The 11,054-nt window shown below is 55.0% G+C and overlaps 1 protein-coding gene across 1 annotated transcript in view; it reads right to left on the bottom strand.

Moving 5' to 3' along the window:
* Positions 1–1,229: 1,229 nt before the first annotated feature.
* Positions 1,230–11,054, bottom strand: part of LOC120508655 (E3 ubiquitin-protein ligase BRE1B-like) — a 14,042-nt gene continuing 4,217 nt past the window's right edge. The window contains exons 2-5 of the mRNA XM_039722466.1: positions 10,196–10,249; positions 8,292–8,466; positions 1,343–1,528; positions 1,230–1,249 (exon numbers count right to left, since the gene is read on the bottom strand). Coding sequence (XP_039578400.1) covers positions 1,230–1,249; positions 1,343–1,528; positions 8,292–8,466; positions 10,196–10,249 — 435 coding nt within the window. The remainder of the gene's footprint in view (positions 1,250–1,342; positions 1,529–8,291; positions 8,467–10,195; positions 10,250–11,054) is intronic.

The following is an 11,054-nucleotide window of genomic DNA, read 5'->3' as shown; positions in this document are numbered from 1 at the left end:
GAAGGATCTCAAAAATCGACTCCAAATTTCATCTCCTTCTGCTCCTCCTGGCGGCCATTTCCAGCTCATTTGCATCTCATTTGCATATTCATAACTTGTGCCCATTTATTTGGCTCCATCCTTTTAATTTTGCTCCAAACACTCAAAGACCCCAAAAACGAACCCGACTTCAATTTCCTGCCCCTCCCTAATTTTCCTGGGGATGTTTGCATCTCATTTGCATATTATTTGCATAAACGCCCCTTTAATGCTCTCCAAACCATCTTTGATTCCCCAAAATCTCCCTAAAACGTCCCAAAATCTCCTCAAAATCTTTCTAAAATCCCCCCAAATCCCCTCAGTTCCACCCCAAACCCCTCCCGCTTCCTCATTTGCATCTAATTTGCATAAATACGACTTTAACACCCCCAAACCCCTCCCAACTCCTCCAAAATTGCCCTAAAATGCCCCAAAATCTCCTCAAATCCCCCCAAAACCTCCCAGGTCCCCACTTAGACCCCTCCCCAAATAACCACAATCCCCTCATTTGCATCTCATTTGCATAAACACCCACTTCAAACTCCTTAAACGCCAATTTCACACTTCTCAAGCCACCAAATCCCGCCCACATTTCCCACAATCCCCCCCAAAACTCTCAGGACCCCTCCCCCAAACCCTCCTTAGTGCCTCATTTGCATCTCATTTGCATAATTATGCATTTAACACCCCCAAACCCCTCCAAACTTCCCCAAATCCTCCTAAAATCTCCCAAAATCTCCTCAAAATCTTCCCTAAAATCCCCCCAGATCCCCTCAGTTCCACCCCAAAACCCCTCCCACTGCCTCATTTGCATCTCATTTACATCTCATTTGCATAAATGCGATTTTTTTACCTCTTATACCATCTCTAATTCCCAAAATCCCGCCCGAATTTCCCACAATCCCTCCCGAAAATTCCCACTCCTAAAGTGACCACACCCACTCCTAAAGTGACCACACCCACTCTTAAAGGGACCACACCCACTCTTAAAGTGACCACACCCACTCCTAAAGTGACCACACCCACTCCTAAAGTGACCACACCCACTCTTAAAGTGACCACCCCCACTCTTAAAGGAACCACATCCACATTAAAGGAACCACGCCCCTCAAAGCCACGCCCCCCGGGTTTTGTGGCCCCGCCCACCTTGTTGATCTTAGACTATAACTCTTCAACAGGCCACACCCACTCTTAAAGGAGCCACACCTCTCTTAAAGTGACCACACCCACCCTTAAAGGGACCACACCCACTCTTAAAATGACCACACCCACTCTTAAAGTGACCACATCCCCCTTAAAGACACCACGCCCCTCCAAGCCACACCTCTCGGGTTTTGTGGCCCCGCCCCCCGGTCGTGGCCCCGCCCCCCGGCGGTGGCCCCGCCCACCATGCCGATCTCGGCCTGCACCTCAGGCAGCTTGCGCTTGTAGCGCTGCACGTCGCCCTTGAGCTGGTGGTTGTGGTTCTGCAGCGAGCTGATCAGGTGCCGCATCTCGCGGTTAATGGGGCCTGCACAGGTGGGACAGGTGGGACAGGTGAGAGCACACAGGTGAGAGACAGGTGAGAGACAGGTGAGAGACAGGTGAGAGACAGGTGAGAGACAGGTGAGAGACAGGTGAGAGACAGGTGAGACAGGTGAGAGACAGGTGAGAGACAGGTGAGAGACAGGTGAGAGACAGGGGAGACAGGGGAGACAGGTGAGAGACAGGAGAGAGACAGGAGAGAGACAGGTGAGACAGGTGAGAGACAGGTGAGACAGGTGAGACAGGTGAGAGGTGAGACAGGTGAGAGACAGGTGAGACAGGTGAGACAGGTGAGACAGGTGAGAGACAGGTGAGAGACAGGTGAGAGACAGGTGAGAGACAGGTGAGAGACAGGTGAGAGACAGGTGAGAGACAGGTGAGAGACAGGTGAGAGACAGGTGAGAGACAGGTGAGAGACAGGTGAGAGACAGGTGAGAGACAGGTGAGAGACAGGTGAGAGACAGGTGAGAGACAGGTGAGAGACAGGTGAGAGACAGGTGAGACAGGTGAGAGACAGGTGAGAGCACACAGGTGACACAGGTGAGGGACAGGAGAGACAGGTGAGACAGGTGAGGCAAAAAACCCCAAGAAAATGACAAAAATCCCCAGGATTTTAGCCCAAAATTTGAATAAATTGGGTTATTTCAGTGTAAATCACTTTGAAGTTTTACCTGGGACAGGTGAGAGACACGTGAGACATGACAGGTGTGATCACACAGATGAGATACAGGTGACAGATACAATCACACAAGTGAGATCATACATGTGACACAGGTGTATCCCACAGGTACTCCCAGGTGTCCCTCACTTGTGCCCAGGTGTATCTCCGGTGTCCCCAGGTGTGCCCAGGTATCCCCAGCTGCCACCAGGTGTATCCCAGGTGTACATTATGACTCCCAGGTGTATCCCAGGTGTACATGATGACTCCCAGGTGTATCCCAGGTGTATCCCAGGTGTACATTATGACTCCCAGGTGTATCCCAGGTGTATCTCAGGTACCCCCAGGTGTGCCCTGGTGCTCCAGGTGTCCTCAGGTGTATCCCAGCTGCTCCCAGGTGCCCCCAGCTATGCCCAGGTGTATCCCAGGTGTCCTCAGGTGTATCCCAGCTACTCCTAGGTGCCCCAGGTGCATCTCAGGTGCCCCCACGTACCCCCAAATGTGCCCAGGTGTATCTCAGGTGTATCCCAGATGTGCCCAGCTGTGTCCAGGTGTATCCCAGGTGTATCTCAGGTACCTCAAGGTGTAAGTCAGGTACCCCCAGGTGTACCCCTGGTGCCCCAGGTGCCCCTCAGGTGTATCCCAGGTACGCCCCCCAGGTACCCCCAGGTGTATCCCAGGTGTATCTTAGGTGCCCCAGGTGTGCCCAGGTACCCCAGCTGTATCTCAGGTGCCCCCAGGTACCCCCAGGTGCCCCCAGGTGTATCCCAGGTACCTCCAGGTGTGCCCAGGTGTATCCCAGGTGTATCTCAGGTGCCCCCAGGAGCCCCCAGTTGTACCCTAGGTGTACCCCAGGTGTACTCCAGGTACCCCAGGTGCCCCCAGGTGTGCCCACGTGTATCTCAGGTGTACCCCAGGTACCCCCAGGTGTATCCCAGGTACCCCAGGTGTGCCCAGGTGTACCCCAGCTGCCCCCAGGTGTATCCCAGGTGCCCTCAGCTATACCCAGGTGTATCTCAGGTGTATCCCAGGTGCCCCCAGGTGTGCCCAGGTGTACCCCATGTGTATCTCAAGTGCCCCTCAGGTGCCCCCAGGTGTGCCCAGGTGTATCCCAGATACCCCAGGTGTCTCTCAGGTGTACCGAGGTGTATCCCAGGTACCTCAGGTGTACCCCAGGTGTATCCCAGGTGCCCTCAGCTATACCCAGGTGCCCCCAGGTGTATCCCAGGTGCCCCCAGGTGTGCCCAGGTGCCCCAGGTGTATCCCAAGTACCCCAGGTGTCCCCAGGTGTCTCCAGGTGTATCCCAGGTGCCCCCAGGTACCCCCAGGTGCCCCCAGGTGTATGTCAGGTGTGCCCAGGTGCTCCCCAGGTGCCCCGGTGCCCCCCAGGTACCCCAGGTGTATCTCAGGTGTACTGAGGTGTATCCCAGGTACCCCAGGTGTATCTCAGGTACCCCCGGTGCCCCCCAGGTGTATTTCAGGTGTGCCCAGGTGCCCCCCAGGTACCCCGTGCCCCCAGGTACCCCAGGTGTATCTCAGGTGTACTGAGGTGTATCCCAGGTACCCCAGGTGTATCTCAGGTGTACTGAGGTGTATCCCAGGTACCCCAGGTGTATCTCAGGTACCCCCGGTGCCCCCCAGGTGTATTTCAGGTGTGCCCAGGTGCCCCCCAGGTACCCCGTGCCCCCAGGTACCCCAGGTGTATCTCAGGTGTACTGAGGTGTATCCCAGGTACCCCAGGTGTATCTCAGGTGTACTGAGGTGTATCCCAGGTACCCCAGGTGTATCTCAGGTACCCCCGGTGCCCCCCAGGTGTATTTCAGGTGTGCCCAGGTGCCCCCCAGGTACCCCGTGCCCCCAGGTACCCCAGGTGTATCTCAGGTGTACTGAGGTGTATCCCAGGTACCCCAGGTGTATCTCAGGTGTACTGAGGTGTATCCCAGGTACCCCAGGTGTATCTCAGGTACCCCCGGTGCCCCCCAGGTGTATTTCAGGTGTGCCCAGGTGCCCCCCAGGTACCCCGTGCCCCCAGGTACCCCAGGTGTATCTCAGGTGTACTGAGGTGTATCCCAGGTACCCCAGGTGTATCTCAGGTGTACTGAGGTGTATCCCAGGTACCCCAGGTGTATCTCAGGTACCCCCGGTGCCCCCCAGGTGTATTTCAGGTGTGCCCAGGTGCCCCCCAGGTACCCCGTGCCCCCAGGTACCCCAGGTGTATCTCAGGTGTACTGAGGTGTATCCCAGGTACCCCAGGTGTATCTCAGGTGTACTGAGGTGTATCCCAGGTACCCCAGGTGTATCTCAGGTACCCCCGGTGCCCCCCAGGTGTATTTCAGGTGTGCCCAGGTGCCCCCCAGGTACCCCGTGCCCCCAGGTACCCCAGGTGTATCTCAGGTGTACTGAGGTGTATCCCAGGTACCCCAGGTGTATCTCAGGTGTACTGAGGTGTATCCCAGGTACCCCAGGTGTATCTCAGGTACCCCCGGTGCCCCCCAGGTGTATTTCAGGTGTGCCCAGGTGCCCCCCAGGTACCCCGTGCCCCCAGGTACCCCAGGTGTATCTCAGGTGTACTGAGGTGTATCCCAGGTACCCCAGGTGTATCTCAGGTGTACTGAGGTGTATCCCAGGTACCCCAGGTGTATCTCAGGTACCCCCGGTGCCCCCCAGGTGTATTTCAGGTGTGCCCAGGTGCCCCCCAGGTACCCCGTGCCCCCAGGTACCCCAGGTGTATCTCAGGTGTACTGAGGTGTATCCCAGGTACCCCAGGTGTATCTCAGGTGTACTGAGGTGTATCCCAGGTACCCCAGGTGTATCTCAGGTACCCCCGGTGCCCCCCAGGTGTATTTCAGGTGTGCCCAGGTGCCCCCCAGGTACCCCGTGCCCCCAGGTACCCCAGGTGTATCTCAGGTGTACTGAGGTGTATCCCAGGTACCCCAGGTGTATCTCAGGTGTACTGAGGTGTATCCCAGGTACCCCAGGTGTATCTCAGGTACCCCCGGTGCCCCCCAGGTGTATTTCAGGTGTGCCCAGGTGCCCCCCAGGTACCCCGTGCCCCCAGGTACCCCAGGTGTATCTCAGGTGTACTGAGGTGTATCCCAGGTACCCCAGGTGTATCTCAGGTGTACTGAGGTGTATCCCAGGTACCCCAGGTGTATCTCAGGTACCCCCGGTGCCCCCCAGGTGTATTTCAGGTGTGCCCAGGTGCCCCCCAGGTACCCCGTGCCCCCAGGTACCCCAGGTGTATCTCAGGTGTACTGAGGTGTATCCCAGGTACCCCAGGTGTATCTCAGGTGTACTGAGGTGTATCCCAGGTACCCCAGGTGTATCTCAGGTACCCCCGGTGCCCCCCAGGTGTATTTCAGGTGTGCCCAGGTGCCCCCCAGGTACCCCGTGCCCCCAGGTACCCCAGGTGTATCTCAGGTGTACTGAGGTGTATCCCAGGTACCCCAGGTGTATCTCAGGTGTACTGAGGTGTATCCCAGGTACCCCAGGTGTATCTCAGGTACCCCCGGTGCCCCCCAGGTGTATTTCAGGTGTGCCCAGGTGCCCCCCAGGTACCCCGTGCCCCCAGGTACCCCAGGTGTATCTCAGGTGTACTGAGGTGTATCCCAGGTACCCCAGGTGTATCTCAGGTGTACTGAGGTGTATCCCAGGTACCCCAGGTGTATCTCAGGTACCCCCGGTGCCCCCCAGGTGTATTTCAGGTGTGCCCAGGTGCCCCCCAGGTACCCCGTGCCCCCAGGTACCCCAGGTGTATCTCAGGTGTACTGAGGTGTATCCCAGGTACCCCAGGTGTATCTCAGGTGTACTGAGGTGTATCCCAGGTACCCCAGGTGTATCTCAGGTACCCCCGGTGCCCCCCGAGAGACAGGTGAGAGACAGGTGAGAGACAGGTGAGAGACAGGTGAGAGACAGGTGAGAGACAGGTGAGAGACAGGTGAGAGACAGGTGAGACAGGTGAGAGACAGGTGAGAGCACACAGGTGACACAGGTGAGGGACAGGAGAGACAGGTGAGACAGGTGAGGCAAAAAACCCGAAGAAAATGACAAAAATCCCCAGGATTTTAGCCCAAAATTTGAATAAATTGGGTTATTTCAGTGTAAATCACTTTGAAGTTTTACCTGGGACAGGTGAGAGACACGTGAGACATGACAGGTGTGATCACACAGATGAGATACAGGTGACAGATACAATCACACAAGTGAGATCATACATGTGACACAGGTGTATCCCACAGGTACTCCCAGGTGTCCCTCACTTGTGCCCAGGTGTATCTCCGGTGTCCCCAGGTGTGCCCAGGTATCCCCAGCTGCCACCAGGTGTATCCCAGGTGTACATTATGACTCCCAGGTGTATCCCAGGTGTACATGATGACTCCCAGGTGTATCCCAGGTGTATCCCAGGTGTACATTATGACTCCCAGGTGTATCCCAGGTGTATCTCAGGTACCCCCAGGTGTGCCCTGGTGCTCCAGGTGTCCTCAGGTGTATCCCAGCTGCTCCCAGGTGCCCCCAGCTATGCCCAGGTGTATCCCAGGTGTCCTCAGGTGTATCCCAGCTGCTCCCAGGTGCCCCCAGCTATGCCCAGGTGTATCCCAGGTGTCCTCAGGTGTATCCCAGCTACTCCTAGGTGCCCCAGGTGCATCTCAGGTGCCCCCACGTACCCCCAAATGTGCCCAGGTGTATCTCAGGTGTATCCCAGATGTGCCCAGCTGTGTCCAGGTGTATCCCAGGTGTATCTCAGGTACCTCAAGGTGTAAGTCAGGTACCCCCAGGTGTACCCCTGGTGCCCCAGGTGCCCCTCAGGTGTATCCCAGGTACGCCCCCCAGGTACCCCCAGGTGTATCCCAGGTGTATCTTAGGTGCCCCAGGTGTGCCCAGGTACCCCAGCTGTATCTCAGGTGCCCCCAGGTACCCCCAGGTGCCCCCAGGTGTATCCCAGGTACCTCCAGGTGTGCCCAGGTGTATCCCAGGTGTATCTCAGGTGCCCCCAGGAGCCCCCAGTTGTACCCTAGGTGTACCCCAGGTGTACTCCAGGTACCCCAGGTGCCCCCAGGTGTGCCCACGTGTATCTCAGGTGTAGGATTGATGGCACCAGTGGCAGCCATCTTGAACAAGGCATTATGGGATTTATGGCACTGGTGGCCATCTTGGACGAGGCATCATGGGATTCATGGCACTGGCAGGCATCTTGGATGAGGCATCATGGGATTGATGGCAGCCATCTTGGATGAAGCATTATGGGATTTACAGCACTGGCAGCCATGTTAGATGAGGCATCATGGGATTGACGGCACTGGCAGCCATCTTACATGAGGCATCATGGGATTGAGGGCAGCCATCTTGGGTGAGGCATTATGGGATTGATGGCACTGGCAGCCATCTTTGATGAGGCATCATGGGATTGATGGCACCAGTGGCAGCCATCTTGAACAAGGCATTACAGGATTGATGGCACTGGCAGCCATCTTACATGAGGCATCATGGGATTCATGGCACTGGCAGCCATCTTGGATAAGGTATTGTGGGATTGAGGGCACTGGCAGCCATCTTGGATGAGGTATTGTGGGATTGATGACCCTGGCAACCATCTTGGATGAGGCATTATGGGGTTGATGGCACCAGTGGCAGCCATCTTGAACAAGGCATTACGGGATTGATGGCACTGGCAGCCATCTTTGATGAGGCATCATGGGATTGAGGGCACAGGCAGCCATTTTGAATGAGGCATTAGGGGATTGATGGTGCTGGCAGCCATCTTGGATGAGGCATTATGGGATTTACAGCACTGGCAGCCATGTTAGATGAGGTATCATGGGATTTATGGCACCGACAGCCATCTTGGATGAGGCATCATGGGATCGATGGCGCCGGCAGCCATCTTGGATTGGAATTACTGAGATTTAAAGTCCACAAATGACCCCAAAACCCAACGGGACCCCCCCGGGGGACACCCTGGGGACACCTGGGCAGGTGAGGCCCCACCTCCACGTGCTCCATGTGGCGCAGGCGGCCATCTTGGATGAGGCATTACGGGACTTCCACAACCCCAAACCACCCAGAATGACCCCAAACCACCCCAGAACCCCACGGGACCCCCCGGGGGACACCTGAGGACACCTGGGCAGGTGAGGCCCCACCTCCATGTGCTCGATGTGGCGCAGGTGGCTGTTCTTGGTGGCCAGCAGCAGCGCCCGCGCCTCGTCCAGCTGCGTCTTCACCTGCAGGCTCTCGTGGTAGAGCAGCGAGAACTGCGACTGCAGCACCTTGTACTCCAGGGCCTCCTTCAAGAACTTTTCACATTATTTTTCCTCAGCTTAAGCTTCCCTAATTCCCAAAAATAATCTCAATTTTTTTTTCATTTTTTTTGCATTTTTTACCATTTTTTAAATTTTAATTTGATTTTTGAATGATTTTTTTTTAATTTCCCCCTATTTTTTAACAGTTCAGGCTTTTTCCTTGAACTTCTAAAAGATTTTTAACGAATTTCTTGATGTTTTTAAAATATATTTTAATTTTTTTACACATTTAATGAATTTTTTTTAAATTGCTTTTATATTTTTAAATTTTTTTTTCCCACAAATTCCCCCAAATTTATTCAGATTTTTTAGGGAATTTTTGGGATTTTTGGAGAATTTTTAAAAAAGATTTTTCCAGGTTTAAAAAAAAAAAAAATTAAAAATTGGCGGCCATTTTGGATGAGGCATCATGGGATTGATGGCAGCCATCTTGGGTGAGGCATCATGGGATTGATGGCAGCCATCTTGGGTGAGGCATCATGGGATTGATGGCAGCCATCTTGGGTGAGGCATCATGGGCTTGATGGCAGCCATCTTGGGTGAGGCATCATGGGATTGATGGCAGCCATCTTGGGTGAGGCATCATGGGATCAATGGCACCGGCAGCCATCTTGAACAAGGCATTATGGGATTTATGGCACTGACAGCCATCTTGGATGAAGCATTGTGGGATTCATGGCACTAGCAGCCATCTTGGATGAGGCATGATGGGATTTACAGCACCAGCAGCCATCTTGGATGAGGCATTATGGGATTGATGGCACTGGCAGCCATCTTGGATGAGGCATCATGGGATCGATGGCACCGGCAGCCATCTTGGATTGGAATGATTGGGATTTAAAGTCCTCAAATGACCCCAAAACCCAACGGGACCCCCCTGGGGGACACCTTGGTCTTGGGTGAGGCATCATGGGATTGATGGCAGCCATCTTGGGTGAGGCATCATGGGATCAATGGCACCGGCAGCCATCTTGAACAAGGCATTATGGGATTTATGGCACTGACAGCCATCTTGGATGAAGCATTGTGGGATTCATGGCACTAGCAGCCATCTTGGATGAGGCATGATGGGATTTACAGCACCAGCAGCCATCTTGGATGAGGCATTATGGGATTTACAGCACAGGCAGCCATGTTAGATGAGGCATCATGGGATTTATGGCACTGGTGGCAGCCATCTTGGATGAGGCATTATGGGATTGATGGCACTGGCAGCCATCTTGGATGAGGCATCATGGGATCGATGGCACCGGCAGCCATCTTGGATTGGAATGATTGGGATTTAAAGTCCTCAAATGACCCCAAAACCCAACGGGACCCCCCTGGGGGACACCTTGGGGACACCTGGGCAGGTGAGGCCCCACCTCCATGTGCTCCATGTGGCGCAGGCGGCCATCTTGGATGAGGCACTATGGGATTTTGAGTGACACCTGAGTCACCCGTGACCTTCCTACACTGATCTAACCAGACCTGAGTGACACCTGAGCACACCTGAGTGATGTCAGTGACACCTGAGTGACACCTGAGTGACCTCTGATACACCTGAGTGACACCTGAGTCACCCGTGACCTTCCTACACTGATCTAACCAGACCTGAGTGACACCTGAGCACACCTGAGTGATGTCAGTGACACCTGAGTGACACCTGAGTGACACCTGAGTGACGTCAGTGACACCTGAGTGACACCTGCAGCACCTTGTACTCCAGGGCCTCCTTCACCGCCTCCTCGGGCAGCGAGCGCAGAGCCACCTGGGCAGGTAGAGCACACCTGGGTCACCCGAGTGACACCTGAGTGACACCTGAGTGACACCTGAGTGACCTCAGTGACACCTTGAGTGACACCTGAGTGACACCTGAGTGACACCTGAGTGACGTCAGTGACACCTGAGTGACACCTGAGTGACGTCAGTGACACCTGAGTGACGTCAGTGACACCTGAGTGACACCTGCAGCACCTTGTACTCCAGGGCCTCCTTCACCGCCTCCTCGGGCAGCGAGCGCAGAGCCACCTGGGGGACACCTGAGTGTCACCTGGGGCACCTGAGTGTCACCTGAGTGACACCTGAGTGACACCTGAGTGACACCTGAGTGACACCTGAGTGACACCTGAGTGACACCTGAGTCACCTGTGACCTCCCTACACTGATCTAACCACACCTGAGTGACACCTGAGCACACCTGAGTCATCTGAGTGACACCTGAGTGACGTCAGTGACACCTGAGTCACCTGAGTGTCACCTGACTGACACCTGAGTCATTTGTGTGACACCTGAGTGACAACTGAGTGACCTCAGGGACACCTGAGTGGCACCTGAGTGACCCCTGAGTGACACCTCAGTGACACCTGAGTGACACCTGTGACCTCCTACACTGACCTAAACACACCTGAGTGACACCTGAGTGACACCTCAGTGACACCTGAGTGACGTTAGTGACACCTGAGTGACACCTGAGTGACACCTGAGGCACCTGTGACCTCCCTATACTGATCTAACCACACCTGAGTCATCTGAGTGACACCTGAGTGACGTCAGTGACACCTGAGTGACACCTG

The sequence above is a fragment of the Passer montanus genome, unplaced genomic scaffold (genome assembly GCF_014805655.1).
Source record: "Passer montanus isolate IOZ18808 unplaced genomic scaffold, ASM1480565v1 scaffold485, whole genome shotgun sequence".
In the NCBI taxonomy this organism is placed as follows: Eukaryota; Metazoa; Chordata; class Aves; order Passeriformes; family Passeridae; genus Passer; species Passer montanus.
The sequence above is the reverse complement of the archived record's forward strand: the minus strand, read 5'-3'. Positions and strand labels throughout refer to the sequence as shown.